The following is a 16,343-nucleotide window of genomic DNA, read 5'->3' as shown; positions in this document are numbered from 1 at the left end:
GTTGTAGAGAGAGAGAGAGAGAGAAAGTCAATCCAGGCCATGGAGATAGAAAGCGTATAAGGTGTACGTACTGTCTGTTGACTCTTGCCCCCACTCATAGTAGCAGGGGACGTGACGTGCGCGGGTGCGCGGGCCCTGAAAAGGAGCGAATGGTCCTTTAACCGTTCAGCTTGGGAGCTGAATCAAAAAGAAGGAAACAGCTTGTGTCTCTTGCTCTTATAGTTGTTTCCAGAGGTCTTTTGTGCATGTGTGAATTTCCTTCAAAGTGGAAGTGACATTGCCCATGTGTGCGTATGTGTGCGCGTATGTGTGCGTACATGTCTGTACATTAGCGTGTGTGTGTATGCACGTGAATGTGAGTGTATGTACGTGAACGTGAATATATCTACGTGTGTGTATGAGCGCGCGTATGTTTGTGTGCGCGTACGTGTATGACAAGAAAAATGGCTTGAGATGTGAACACGTTTTTGTGCAAGACTAGAAGGGCTCCTACACCTCTATAGAATGTAAATATGTCACAAAGTTTAACAAGGTTTTTTAATATAGATCCACAGAATATTGTGATAAGTGTTTCAGTGTAAATTATGGGGTTTATCTATTTTATTTTTACTTTCATCATATTTTGCTTTGGTTTTGATACCCCCAAATTCGAAGCTATCTCTTTACAACCCTTCCTTTTCATAACCTATCATACTTTCATAAATCAGAGTCCATTTTCTGTAGGCTGTTTTTGAACCCAGTCAATGACGGGTACTTTTGCTAGTATATATATATATAATATATATATATATATATATATATATATACATATATACATGCATCTATATCTATACATATATATAAAAATAAAGCCTCCTATTTTTTTTAATTAAAAAAGTTGAAGAGTTATAAACGGTATAAAGTTGGCGAAAGAGTCTTCTACAAGATTCACAAAAATAATAAGACTTTCCGGCATTGTTGAGAAACAAATAGGCAATGTGGTCTACATGATTAAGGGACCAGACTTCATGCACAAACGTCAACCTAACCAAATTCGAGAAAGATACTTGAACAGTGAGGTGACCAGATCGCCCGAGGAGGACAACATGGACACAGTGTTTGATACTTTTCAGGTGCCCATAACAGAGACAGCTTCAGAGAACAGAAGATCAAACAGAAAACGGAAATCAACAGAATTGATTAGGGTGAACCCACAACAAAAACATTATTAATCCCAGATGGGATATTTTCAAAGGGGTGATGTTATACCGGCCTTCCTTGAACAGAGGAATTTACACCGATTAGTACTATAAATAGCACTAGTAATTCCAACACCGGTGAGAGAGATGCGACTTGAATAAAGGAATTTACACCGATTAGTACTATAAATAGCACTAGTAATTCTAACACCGGTGAGAGAGATGCGACTGCACTTCAACTGCTAGCCGAGTGCCCAGCAGATATACACGCTTTCCTATCTTTGTACATTATTGTTAATACACTTGTTCCTTAACCAAACCTCAGCTTGATTGTTATTATTTCCACTGTTGTTCTACGACACAACACATACATACATACATACATACATACATACATACATACATACATACATACATACATACACACATTTTCGCTTTTATATATAGAGATGAAAAAAGCCCCTACAGTTTGTGTAAATTAAATCAATATAACTCAAAGAAAAATTAATCTTTCAAACTAATGGTATTATTATTATTGAATTAAGCATTATTTATTCAGTATTTTCACAAAAGTAATTGCAAAAAATATTTTATGTGATTTAATAATAACAGTTTCCAGGAAAATTTTGAATGCAATATCATAATATTTCCCTTGTACGCATGAGTGTGTAAACATCATCATAAGAAATTTTTTTTATAACCTTGAAAATATTAGGTTGAAAAGAAAGTTCTGGCAATATTTTTAATTTTGATTTAATGATATATTTTCAGATGAGTTTTCATTATAATGCCTTTACTTTATGCATCATTTTAAAGAGCGTTTTTTGCTCTATGCAGTCATTTGAATTACAATGGTTTTAAAACAATTATGTCTTCTTTTCAGAATGTTGAATACAAGATGGAAAAAAAGCAAATTTGCATAATTGTCTTATTTCACTTCAAGCTAGGCTGAAAAGCTGCTGAAACAGCTCACGATATCAATAAAACATTTGGCTACTAGACGCACAGCACAATGGTGGTTTAAGAAATTTCTTGGTGGCGCTGAGTCTTGAAGATGGTGAGCATAGTAGCCGGCCATTGGATGTTGATAACAACAATCAATTAAGAGCCTTATTCGAAGCCAATCCATACACAACTGTTCAAGAACTTGCTTCTGAATTAGACATAATATATATGACGATTTTCAACTGCTTAAGAGAGATTGGGAATACCAAAAACTTGATAAATGTATTCCTTGCGACTTGAACAACAACCAAAAGAAACACCGTTATGAAGTGTCATCTTCCCTTCTTTTACGCAACAAGAGCAACTTGCTTCTCGACTGGGTTTTGACTTGTGATGAAAAGTAGTTTCTTTATGACAACTGGTGGCACTCAACTCAGCGGTTAACTGCTGACGAAGCTCCACGACATTTCCCGAAGCCAGAGTTGCACCAAAAGAAGGTCATGTTGACTTGTTGGTCTGCGAGCAGTCTCATCCATTATAGTTTTTTGAATACAGGCAAAACCATTATGGCGGTGAAGTACTGTCAACAAATGGATGAAATGCATCAGAAACTTTGACAACAACACCCAACATTAGTCAAAGAAAAGACCCAGTTCTTCTCCACGACAATGCCCGACCACATGTTGCTAAACTGACCTTGCAGAAGTTGAATGAATTGGGTTACAAAACTCTGCCTCATCCGCCATACTCTCCAGACCTCTCACCTACTGACTACCACTTTTTCATACATTTCGACAACTTTCTGCATGAGAAATACTTCAAAAACCTAAGTGATATCAAAAACACTATCAGCGACTTCATCGCCACCAGAGCGCATTACTAGCATAAATACACGTGTTTTGCATCGGCAAAAAGTGTTAATTCTAATGGCGCTCATTTCGAGCAATAAATTTTTGTTTGAGCTGAGATATGTTCATCTGAATTTAAAAGTTAAAAAGCGCAAGAACTTTCTTGTCAACCTAATAAAAGAAAATTTGAAAAAAAAAAATGAAGTCTTGGGACACTAAAAAAAAGATTTTCATTGGATAATTTCTATTAACGAGGATTAATTTGAAGAAGTATGATTGGAAAAAGCATCATTTGCTCTATTTAGTGAAAGTCATCATACTTCATGTTCTTTATATCTTCAAATATTTATGCATCGTGTTTGGTTTGGTTATTTTATTTTCTGGCATCCAGTCATTTTGGTAAAAATTTTTGTGCTTCATGTTCTTTATATCTTCAAATATTTTTTTGTTGTGTTTGCTTTTGTTTGGTTGTATTTTTTTGTTTTTGTTTTTAAGAAAATTGTTGTTTTTGTTTTTGGCTTTGCAGAACATGATTGAGTTTTTGCAAAAGGAAAGAGAAAAACAAAACCACCACTGTTTGGTGTATTTTCGGTCATGAAGCCAGCATCTTCAGACAGCCTGATCTGGTTGCACCAGGATCTCTAATCAAGTCTAATTTAACAACAGGCTTCAAAGAAAAATTTGATTTTCAATCTAAATACTGTTTTCTGACTTTATAACTAATTAAGTAAATAAGATAATTCTATACAGAAAATAAGCTTCTTTTTTTTTTTTTTAAATATTTAACAGCTTTTTCTCTGCGGTTGTTTAATGTGACAGGTGCTAAGAGAAAACTGTAGTACTTGTTCTTAATATGTACCGCAAAAGAATATTTTGTTTGAAGTAGCTGAGTGATGTTGGCTACAGTAATCAAATAATACAATCTAGTAAATTGCCTTAATGAATGGGTGTCCGCGGATGGTAGTATATGGTTAAGCTTAGGCTTTCAATGTCTTCCCGGGGTTCCTTGCTATGAATTTTATCCCTCAGTACCAAAATCAACCGAGTCTAGAGCGTTCTTGTAATTTCCTTGTTGATTGTGGTATGCAGATCTTGTGCAGTTCTAGGAGGTCCATTCTCCAGGGTTTTGCTTTCTCTCTTTTTGAGAAGAAGTTTGCTTATTGCTAGGCGCCTCTATCAGGAAATTCTAATAGGGCTGCCCACTGCCCAGGCCCTTTTGTGGGCCAGAGTGCACCCTCAGGTGTGCTGTTTTTCAATCCCACTTTCCAACCCTTGTGTCACATTTCTCATTGTGAGAGAAAAATAAATACCCATACAACCGTATTCATGACTTATACCAGCCAATCATATTCTTGTGCAGAGGAACCCAGATGTATTCATATTTATTAACCCCCCCCCCCCGCCTCCTCAAGATAAATTCTCTTGTGAAATTTAATTCACTATTTTCTCTTTTTAGGGCGCCTGGACATTTTTTTTTTCAATCATTTAATGTGATAGGTGTTAGGAATAAAGTGTAGTATCTGTTTGTATACTACAATTCATCCTTTTTATCCTCGGTCAATGAAGGAGAAATCCTTCTAGACAGAAATAATTTTCATTCTAATCCAGAATGCCTAAAATTGACCTTATGCTGACCTTACCCTCGTGGGTAAACAAGTAAATAGGGGCAGGTGTGTATATGTAAATTAATAGTGAGTACAAATGAACCATAATGCTTTTGTCTCTAAACTTTAATTCCAGCCAGAAATTACTTGTTGTTGCTGTTGTTGTTATTATTTATTTATTATTTTTTATTATTATTATTATTATTATAATAATAATAATAATAATAATAATAATAATAATAATAATAATAATAATAATCATCATCATCATCATCACCACCACCACTTTTAAGTTTCACTGGCAAGCTATACACAATCTCCTAAAAGGTTCTCCCTCACCCCCAATCCGAAAAACACGTAGAATTTTAATTTATCCCCCATAGCAAAAATATAAAATTTGGTTACATATCCTAACACGCTAGAATGACCGAAAAATTTACCTTAAATTTATATGCAAAACCGCTAACTCTAAATTCTCTCTCTCTCTCTCTCTCTCTCTCTCTCTCTCTCTATATATATATATATATATATATATATATATATATATATATATATATATATATATATATATATATATGTTTTCTAGGGTATTGTTCACATCTATTACTAATAGCCTTTAAAAAGTAGAATCTAACTTTTTAGAGGGGATGATTTAACTTAGGGTGTCTATGTCCTTAATTCAAGTACAATTTTCATCGTTTCTGGCATATTCTCACCGTTCGTTTCAGTAGTTGTAGGTCTCGACTTTCTTTAGGCGCAACTTCAGAACTTTCTAGTCGAACTTAATAAATCTTCACGTTGAATTCGGTAACCTGGATGAATTCCCTTATTAATGATCGGGTAAAAGTGTTAATTTATGCCATTCTTAGTTATTAATAACTTCAATATCTAGAAGAACATCACCTTAGAAGTTGTTAATCAACGCCTTTAAACGTTATGCCATGAGGCCACGTGAAAAATAATTAACTTTGCATATTTCGCGCTTTTTTTTTTAGTCTAACTTTACCAACTTGTGTAAACTAGTCAATTGGAATCCGATTTCATTTCGTCTTAATTATTTTCCAAAAACTACGGAAATATTTTTTCCTAAAATTTGTATTATTCGTTAAAAAAATCGTCATGGACAAAAATAAAAATGAAATGAAATATTTTTATGATCAAATAATCGAAAAATAAAATCTCGTACACCCGAGAAAGCAAATTTTTAAATAAATTTGTCAATTTAAAAGCCTCCTTGTTTTTCATCTTTGTAAGTTAACTATTTTTATTATCGATTTTAAAAAATAACTTTTTATAAGAGTAAATATTTTTAGTTTTAGCATTCAAACTAGAAGACTGGAGGAGAGAAGCAGGGGTTTTTTTTTTCGCGTGACAACAGAGTTTTTAACGCCAAATTTTGCTAATTTGGTCTATTTTGACGCAATTTGGCCTTCAAAACTTGTATTCGGCCTTTCAAAAAATTCGGCTTTTTTTTTCGGAATATTTTACAAAAATATTTGATTGTAATTATTAAAGAAAACGTTACAAATAATTTTTTCAAGCAGTTTGGTGTTAAAATATTTTGCAGGTCTTTTTAATTTTGGCATTAAAAAAACTATTTAACAAATATATTTACTTGAAAGTAAGAACAGTACAACAGTTTTGGCTTCAAAATTTTTACTGCCGTTTTAAGTTTTTTTTTTTTTTTTTAACACTTTCACATAAAATTATATTTGGTAGTAACTATTAGAGGAAATGTTAGAATTAAATAAGAATTTATTATTAAAGTTCCTTAGTATAAATGTACTTATCTAAAAAAAAAAAATAATAAATTTGCCCCCCAAAATATATAAAGGCCATGATTTCAATTTCATATTGAACTTTTTTAATTCATAAGTTTGGCCTTTTTAAGCCTTTTTTCCTGAAAAATTTGGCTTCAAAGATTTATTTCTGGCAACCCTGTGAAATAACGCGGCCGCGAGACTTTGAACGAGACTTGCTAAAATCTCATTAAGCGATTTCCCAAGATGTCGGACGCTGATTGGGGTGAGTCCTTTCTCTTGTCTAAAACGAAAACAAACGTGTTTATTTATGTATTATTATTTTTATTATTCATCATCATTTATTACTTTATATCGATTCATTTAATATTCTAGTTTGATTTGGTTTTACTAATTGAAACCTTGGATTTTACGATTTCATTTTGTGCTTTTTTTTTTTTTTTTTTTTTTACCGCCATGCTGTCGTGTCTTGTGGCCAATTCTTCCCGATTAATTCAGATAATGACGATTTTGAACCACGAAATTTTCGAACTGTAGTCAGCGACAAGTGGGAAGGAGAAGACGAGGACGATGAAGTTAAGGTATGTTACGATTTCAATATTTGATTAACAGAAATACAATTTGTAATTTTTACATACGGTCATTCTTTAAACTCCGATCAGATTTCATATGCTTTAAAGAATTTTTTTCTCTTTCATATGCATTTCTTACCCCCCTCCAAAAAACAAAACAAATTATGAATATCCTTGTAGCACCCAACTATTAAATCGGAATTTTTTTGTCTTATACATGTTTTGCATACTTTCGTTTTCTAAATTAAAGTGTGTAAAAACTTCAAACTAAATCCAGTTATAGCGACATATCATGTGATACCGACTTGGATTTGATTCATTTCAATGACTAACTATTCTTCATTCTAATATTTCTTAAATTAACACAAAGGAAGAAAAAAAAAATACAATACTGAAAAAAAAAGGTATTATTATACAAACACCGTGACAGCGTTAGGGTTAGGGTTAATTCGCTGTCACGGTGTTTGTATAGTTTTACCAAAAAAAAAAAGTCTATAAATTAAAGTTTTTATTGCTGGGTACGATTTATCAGTATACCCAGACGCACGCTCGACTCGACTGTGAAAATTATTCAAATCTGGTTTTCAGAGACTCGACGATCCAGTCAGTTTCATAATTAATTATAATTTTAGCAATGTAATTGCTAAAGTTGTAAAAAAACAAAAAACAAAACAAAAAAAAAACTATAAAACAATGCTAAAATTGACGTAATAGAAAGTACTAACAAAAAAAAAAAACGCAAAAAGTACTTGCGCAATTTACGAACCGTGCTGAAGTTCAGAAGTTAAGAATGGCTTTCTAAATAACGTTCAGCACTGCTGAACGTTATTTAGAAAGCCATTCTTAACACGAGAGGGGGCTTTTTTTCTTTTTCTTTTTTTTTTTTTTTTTTTTTTAAACTATTTTGTGTTTTCACTTGACAATAAGATATAAAACTTTAATATTTGAAAATCACAACTTAAAATAACAGTCCGTAAGCTACACAAGTATTTCCCTTCCGCAAGAAAAAATAAAGTTTTGAACAAAATTTGGTGAAAGTGCACTGGGGGACCACCCGGAGACGATCAATGCGCACTAGTTGTTCAGTCTGCAAAGGGCGTTTATTCCGAAAGCCGTTCTTAACATGGGGAGGTTCGGGGTGTTTATTTCGAAAGGCATTTTCTCATTTTCAACCTCCCCGTAATCAACTTTTCGAAGGTAAATCTTCGGATGCCCCCCTCCCCCCAGTGCGCTTTCACCCAGAATTTGACAAAAGTTTTATCTTCAATTCTAAGGGAAAACATTGGTATATAGACGTCATCAATAATTTCGGAGTGTTATAGAATTTAAAAGTAAACAAGTTAAATGTGAATCAATCCAAGAAAACAATTTTATAACTTAAAAATAAAACAAAATACTGTTAGAAACCCACTCAATGAATGTTACTGTCATTGGGTGGGTTTCTGTGTTTAGTGTTTTTAGTCATTATTGAGACTTCAAATCTTTAAGTGTCAGGTTATGGCCCTTTTTTTTTTCTCGCGTAACGCTGGACACTCTTACTTACTTTTTTTTTCCGTAAGTAAGTAAAAACATTAAAACTTGTCCAGATGGGTAGAACAGTAACTTAGCTTGCGTTTGGTAACATTTATTTGTCATATTACCATTTTTTTTTTTTTTTTTTTTTTTTTTTTTCCTTTTCGTAGCAAGGTTTAATATAAAACAAACCCGATTAATATCTTGCGCTTGCGCTGAAACCCAGATGAGATTCTACTTAAAAAATTTTTTTTAAGACGAATACATGTGAAAATCCTTGGATATTTGCACATAATTTGAACCAAATTGATTTTTTTTTTTTTTTTTTTTTTTTTTTAACTAATTTGACCTGGTTCCTATTCTCTTGAAGCAATAAACGTTGAAATTTAATTTAAAACGCCCCCCCCCTCCCATTTCACGGCATTCTCCCTTTGAGCCGTAAACCAACTTTTTTACTACTCGACTGGCACGATCGCAAAACTGAACACCCTAGAAAGAACCCCCCCCCCCAGCAAGAAAAAATTGCCTTAAAATACTAAAATAGCATCTGTGAGATTACTTGTAAAACTGATCACTCACTCTAAATTCTAAAAAAAAAAAAAAATTAAAGTTTCCAGTTATCGACTAAAAAATTTAATTTTCTGAATCAAGTGGTTTGACGTATAACTTTTTTAGATTCAAATTTATTATTTTCGATTTTCTGATTTAGTTTGAGAAAAACATACAAATGGTTATGGTTTAAACATTTTTGTTGGTTTAATACTTGAAAAGTTCCTAAACATATGTTCGAGTTTTAAACTTTTTTCCTTTTTTGGCTTTAGCAAAGTCAGAGTGAATCAATCATACATGAAATGTTATGTACTTGTAAAATATAGGCATCCCCAGCAATGCTGGGGCCCAGCAATCAGCATTGACAGAATTGTCAGTCCCGGAAATGATCGAAGCCGGTTACGATTTGAAAGTTAGATTAACAAAAAAAAAAAAAAAAAAAATGCTCAAACATCCTTTTTACATATTTCAACGTTGTAAAATATCCTTATTCGTCGCAACTGGTCTTGAGCCAACGAGTAGATGTCATAACTTAAAACTATCTGAACCGTTGTTGCACTGCAGGCGTTGCACGGGATCTATTCACTTTTTGTGTATGTGTGGAGATGCTACTTTTTTATTATTAAAATAGGATTTTGATAGTTAAATTTAATTATTACAGTGTGTGTGTGTGTGTTTATTAGTGAGTCACCACTTCGCAAGGACAAAAGCCACTTGAGTAGACGGGTTGAAATGTATATATTTTAGTTAAAATCGTTTGGTCCCTATTTGCTTCTCTAAGAGGATAGAAGATTCGTTTTTCTAGCTCCCCAAAATAGGACGCTCTTGATTAAATCGAAAATAAAAATTGCCTCTGCCTGGAAGGATTTCTTATTTGCTAATCGAGGACAGAAAAGATGAAGCAAGATACAATTTGTTTCTAACCGAAAAATCTAGTACGTTCTACAGAGATTATGAAGTAAATCTTGTTATTAAAGTTTCCAATGTTTAAAAAAGAAATTGTTGCTTTCAAAGATTTCCTTATTTCTTTTTAAATCTTGCTAATTGCAAAATTTCTTATATTATTATTCTGTTATGGTGTAATTAATGTTTATTCCATATCGTATATAAGTGAATGGAGACTGCTTATGAATTTGATAATCCCATGAAACTTCCTGCTCCGAAGTAAGCAGATTCAACGTGCATGTGCCTAGGAGTGAGTGTCGTTTCTGTTCGAACATGACGGTTTTTTTTAAGGTCGCCACGTGAGATTGAAAAGATTTTGCGATTTTGTAGGAAACTAATGATTTGGTGGTGCTGCTCCTGATGATATCTATTTCAAACGAATCGACGTTCCACATGGCTTTTCTCGAAGTTTCAAAAGAGGGAGAGGAGCGGTGTTTTTTTTTTTTTTTTTTTTTTTTTTTCTTTTCATAAGTCCCAGCATTATTGTATAACGCATTCTATCCAATTTTATCGGTGCTTATAAAAATCAACTACTTAGCCATATTGGTTCGATAAAATCCAGTAATGATTAACAACAATTGAAGGAGGACTATCTATCACACAAAACGAAATCCGGTTTCTTGAAATGGGTGGGGGCGGGGGCGTTACACAAAACTTTTTTTTTTTTTTTTTAATGATATACATGGTTGCATTATATATATATATATATATATATATATATATATATATATATATATATATATATATATATATATATATATATATATATATATATATCCTAATGTTTGTGTGTGTGTGTGTTTACTTTCATTCTTAAGGGCTTTTTGTAGTATCTGCTCTGTTTTTGGTCGGCGAAGAAGAAATCGTTTTAGACTGAAGTAATTTTTATTTTTGTCACAATCCAAGGAGTTGAATTAGTAATTCAATGAATTAATAGCAGTGTCGGAAATCGCCACAAAAAATGCGTGATAAAAACTTAGACTTACTATTTTTCGAAGCTTATAACTACTTGAAAAATGTAATTTAAACCCTAATTTTTTATTTTTCAATAAAAGGAGCAAAGACCAAATTTTAAAATAACAGGGTTAATAGCAAAATATGCGATATTTGTTTTTTAAATCGGTTTTCTTTAAAAAAAAGATTTCAAGAAAATCAAATCTTAACTTACTTCGAATATAATAAATATATATAAATTCCAAAAAATCACTTACCTATATAAAATACTAATCAATCAGTACTTCCATTCTTCATTGTTAAGAATTTATCCATACTTATATTTTATATTCCATGTACTTTTTAAATAAAATAATTGTTTAAGCAAGGATTCAAAAATACCGCAACTAAATTGTTATATCACATGGTCACAACAAACTTTCTTCCAGTTGAGAACTTTGGTCTAAAAGCGCCATAATTACTCTCCCCTTTCTATTTCCGACATGTGTTAGATGTAAACAAAAGTTAGTCTATGGGTCACCGTACTTGGAAAATAATCACATTCACCCTTTGACAAATTTTCCTTTTTTTTAATTATTATTCTCTTAGTTTTTGATTTTAAATATTTTATTTCTTTATCAAATGGATTTTTTTTAAATATCTAAAATAAAACAACATTGAATGAAATAGAAAAAAAATTATAGTAAGGGATTAACATTTACTTGACAATATTTAAAAAATGTGTGGTTCCACTTAAAATAAAATAAAGATCAACATGGTTTTAAAAAAAAGTTTTAAACTTTTGATTTTACAGGTAAATTTGCACAAAACTATTCTTTTTTTGTTGTTTTAAATTAGATTATTTTTTTATTGATCTTTTCTCTTCAATTTGTCATAAATCTGAGGTGAGAAAATTATTTTCATTTTAATAGACATTTCAAAATGGGGGGGGGTTAAAAAAAAAAACATTTGTCTAGAATATTATATTCGGTTTATTGGAAAGGGCATACAATTTCACATTAAATCTGAAAATATCTTTAAATTGAACCAATAGAAAAATTTTGATAGATTTTTACATTGAAAAATTTTTTTAAAATTTAATTTATAAAATTCAATTCATTTCATTACATAGAAAAAATGGCTGCATGAGCGCGCGCAGGCACTTTGTAAACACTGTTTTTTAAAAAATGAAAAAATATTTCTATTATTTTTCAAAAAACTTTAATAGTTTATTTCGGAAGTATATTCCATAAAGAAATTAAACAATCCACTTTAAAAAGAGAAATTACGAGTTTTGTATATTTTATTCGCAGTTTTGTGTTAAGGGTGTCAAAAATTCCCAAAAAATTCTGACACACCTATTGATTTACCCTTCACATTAAAAACCGACCTTGTATTTAACTGTCCTTATGGGGAGACAGCTAAATAGGGACAGTTTTTTGTAAATTGTTGCATTTTATTTTTTGCAATTTACAAAAACTTCGTGAGTGAATACAAATAGCATTAAAACCAATAAGAAAAAAAAATACAATGCAACAGTGAAAAATAAAATTAAATCTAATAATTCTTGTGACCATTTCGGCTGTAAATTTTAACTTGTTGCTGGATTTTACAGAGCCCATATTGGACTATGTAATCACTAAAAAGTTTTTTCTTTTTAATGTAAAATTAAATTTAAAAAAAACCCCTTACAATCTTCACTAAAGCACTTAAAATACGATATCAGTTTTATGTAGACGAGTATTATTCAAGGTCTTGAAGTCTACAGCTATCGAAGGGGAAAGAGAGGATAACTCGTCATATGACTAAATGAACAAAAATCGTCTGCTGTTCGGTGCCTTATAACTTATCTAGGTCATTGTGTAGACACGCCCCTTTTCTTAAAGTATGGTTGGTTAGAAGTGTAATAAGCCCCCCCCCCCCCCCCGAAAAAAAAAAAAACACTTAATTCTTTAAGTCTTCAATTTGGTTAAAACTATTAATCTATATTGTACAAAATAGACATTAGTTAGTTTTTTAAATGGCACAAAAGGGTTGATATGGTGCTAAACATGCCAAACCTGAAATGAAGACAAATTTCTTTTACCCATTTGTGAAAATCCTTAAATTAGTTGTGTAGGATTATTATTCGCTGAATCACTAGCATTTTTATATTGCTGCAATCAACACTTCTAAAAATTGAAAGAAATGGTGGAAAGGAAAGAAAAAAAATATATTAATAATTTAGATTGGAAAAACTATTCAAACATTTCAGGGATGTCCATTAATTTTGTTGCCTCTCTCACCTTAAGTCTGACTGGCAGAGTTGTTAAACTGTGTACTAGCTTGGGGGTGGAGGTAGGACCAGGAAAACACAGTATTTATCTCCCACAGCAAAATAACAATTTTTTTTGTTTCCAACAAAAGGAGGGTGAACCTTGTTCGTTTGTCTGCACTTTTCTCACTAACGCCTTGAAATTTTTTGAAATTTTGAACAAACATTAAACATGATATGAGTAAAAAAAAGTAACAGAACGGATTTTCCGGGAAAACTCTGTTTGCCCCCCCCCCCCCCTAGGGGTAACTTTCGGGTTAAAATGGCTAAGATTGACACTTTTGTGCTTATTAAAAAAAAAAAATTTGATGCCTGGATTTTTATAAAACTTTCTGAAAAGTTGTAACTAAACTGATTTCTATATAATTTTGTTTGTCTATACTTCGCAATAACTTTTGGATGTGCCCCAGGGGCTCTTTTAGGTCTAATAAAAACACTCCATTGTTTTTTTTTGGGGGGGGGGGGCTATTTTACCATATCTGTCCAAAATTTTCTCTGTATGTCTATTTAGCAGTTTTGCAGGGTGCTGAACTCAACTTTAAATATGTTAAGGCCTTGGAGCTTTTGGGGCTAAATGGGAGTGGTGGGGGAAATGATGGACTTGGTCTTTTTTTTTTTGCATGGTGTAGAACTCAAATTTACATGTTAAGGCCTAAAACTGCACCATTTGTTCATTTTCACCAGGATTTGATGTTCTCTGGGAACTTTTGGGGCTAAGTGGGTGGGGAGCAAATGCTGAATTTGTTAATTTTTTTTATGCCTGTGCACTCACAGAAGACCATGCATGCTTCACTTGTTTTTGTTTTTTGTTAACTGCTCTAAAACGCTAGAATGTATTGTAAATAGTTCATTTTATGTTATTTATATACGAAACTTTAATTATTTCTTTATTTTATCTTTTTATTAAATTTATAGATTTTATGTTCTATATATTTTCCAGTACTTCAGCAGTTACTCATCTGGATTTCCATGATGTTGGCTTGGGCTTTCCCAACAGCTAGCATAAACCGCCAGATATTAACAAGCTCTGATCAAATTTTAAAATGTTAGGAAAAAATATTTATCAGGTATCAATTATATTAGAAAAAAATTTTTTCTGGTCAGGGAAACTTTTTTGTTATTTTTGTGGGTGGTGGGGGGGAAGAAACTATTAGAAGGCAGGATATTTCCTTAGGAATATTTTTGGTGGAGCCTTCATCGTAGTCTAATAAATTCAGGCTGTGGTTCACCATTAGGTGATGGAACTCTTTTCCAACTTTGTTGCATGGTCACCAGTGGCAAAAAATGCAACAGTCATCAAGAAACCTGCCTACTAGGAGTTATATCCTCCAAAGATCCAGAATGGTTTAAGGAGCCGTCCAACCTGGTTTCCTTCTGTTAAACGGACTTCTTAATTTCTACCATCTGCCATAGGCTTCTGATCTGCTGGGGATTCATAAGGAAATGATTCTGACAAACATCTCCTGCAGTTTCTCCAGTCAGTAACTGTGTTCCAACCCTATACCACATTTTCTCTGCAGATTTTTTGCTGTGTCATGTATATTGTTTAAAAAATTTTTTAAATGTCCATTTTATGTAATTTTTTTTTTTTTTTAATACATAGGAATCACCACTTATCAAGGCCAAGAGGCCACTTGAGGATAAGGGTTAAAGAGTGTACAGTAGTTAATTGGACAATATAGTAATCGTCAGTAATGGAAATTCGGTAAATTTTTTTAACTTAAGTGGAACGGCTCATCAAGAACTTGTTTACATTGGACTTGAAGACTACCATATTGTAGTCAGCTGGAAAGCAGGAAAACGGAAGAAAGTTTCACAGGCATGCAGTTCTAAGAAGCTTTGTTCATGGAATCTACTTTTAGGTTTAGGCACAGATAAAGAGTGTGGGAAATATTGATAGTGGTTTTGGCTAGACAACACTTTCTTGTGAAAGTGTGGTGAGGAGGGGGGGCATCGATTGGAACTAAGTCGAGCACTTGCCAAGAATATAATAAAGCAAACTCGCAACATCTCTTCTGTGAGAAAGAGGTTGCAGGGAAGAGAAAAGGACATCTACAAGGCTACAAAGTCTATTTTGAACTCTATCAAGGCAGGGTAAGTCCTTTCTAGCAGCTCCTGGCCAGATGTGGCAACAGTACTCAATCCTTGGACGTACCTGACTCTTATATAAATAGAGAATTGCATCAGCAGTGAGACATCTGGATCGAAAGAAGGATCCCACCATTTTTCCAGCAACCTTGGCAACGGATTTGATATATGTTCCATTTCAGATCAGTAGTAAAGGTCAAACCCAGAAGCTTGTCAAAACATGAAGCCTCCCCAAGATGAGAGCCATTCATTTCGATTGATACCTGATGGGGATCAGAGCATTGATGATGTAAAGATAAACGCTTAGTTTTAGATACATTAACAGTAACCACCCACCTCTCTCCCCATTGTACGATGTGCTCAAGATCAGAGCGGAGAGAATCAGAGAACTTGATTGTTTACGGTCTTTGATGTGTTACCATTTTGCTTCCCCCCCCCCATTTTTTTAAAGCGGTTTAACATTTTTACCCCCCCCCCACACACACCTCCAAACACCCAGGCAACGCCAGGCACCCCACTAGTCTATAAATATAAAAGCGAAAATGTATGTATGTTTGTTCGCTTTTTCTGTATGTCTGCAAAAGGCTTTTTTCAGAGAAGCGGTTGGTCGGTTCACAACTTAAAAACTTTTTATATCACATATAAATCATATCTCACAGTTAACAACGAAGCTCGCCTGTCTATTTAATTTGGTCGATTTCGGGAAGATAAATATTCAACATTTGTCCCTCGCCGCATGTGGGTTAGTCTTTTTCCTATAACATCTTGGGAAAATAAAAATCCCGCAGTCAAACTTTACCTCATTAACTCATTAAAACGGGCACCTGCCAAATCCAAATAATTAAATAAATTCAAACGTGTTTCCGTTATCATCTCGCGGTGGGGAAATGGTTAACGTCGCACTTTTTTTTTTTTTTTTCACACTTTAATTTACAACTTTGCCTCAACGGTTCGGGTTCGATCCTCATACTTACATTTTTTTTAACCTCCCTACACACACCTCCAAACACCCGGGCAACACCGGGTACCCCTCGCTAGCATATATATAAAAGACAAAATGTGTGTTTGTATGTCTAGCAAAATTTTCTGACAGAA

The 16,343-nt window shown here is 33.0% G+C and overlaps 1 protein-coding gene across 9 annotated transcripts in view; it reads left to right on the top strand.

Moving 5' to 3' along the window:
• Positions 1-6,466: 6,466 nt before the first annotated feature.
• Positions 6,467-16,343, top strand: part of LOC145249532 (eukaryotic translation initiation factor 3 subunit J-A-like) — a 62,365-nt gene continuing 52,488 nt past the window's right edge. For 3 of the 9 annotated variants that reach the window (XM_080111151.1, XM_080111148.1, XM_080111147.1), the window contains exons 1-2: positions 6,470-6,600; positions 6,834-6,916. In XM_080111151.1, the coding sequence (XP_079967277.1) occupies positions 6,582-6,600; positions 6,834-6,916 (102 nt within the window). In that variant the 5' untranslated portion in view covers positions 6,470-6,581. Of the gene's footprint in view, positions 6,601-6,833; positions 6,917-16,343 lie in introns of all 9 variants that reach the window. The other 6 variants (XM_080111155.1, XM_080111153.1, XM_080111149.1 and 3 more) reach the window with 5 other exon arrangements.

Source organism: Euprymna scolopes, chromosome 28 (genome assembly GCF_053919585.1).
Source record: "Euprymna scolopes isolate OS-2025 chromosome 28, ASM5391958v1, whole genome shotgun sequence".
NCBI lineage: Eukaryota > Metazoa > Mollusca > Cephalopoda > Sepiida > Sepiolidae > Euprymna > Euprymna scolopes.
This window is presented reverse-complemented; position numbering and strand designations above follow the sequence as displayed.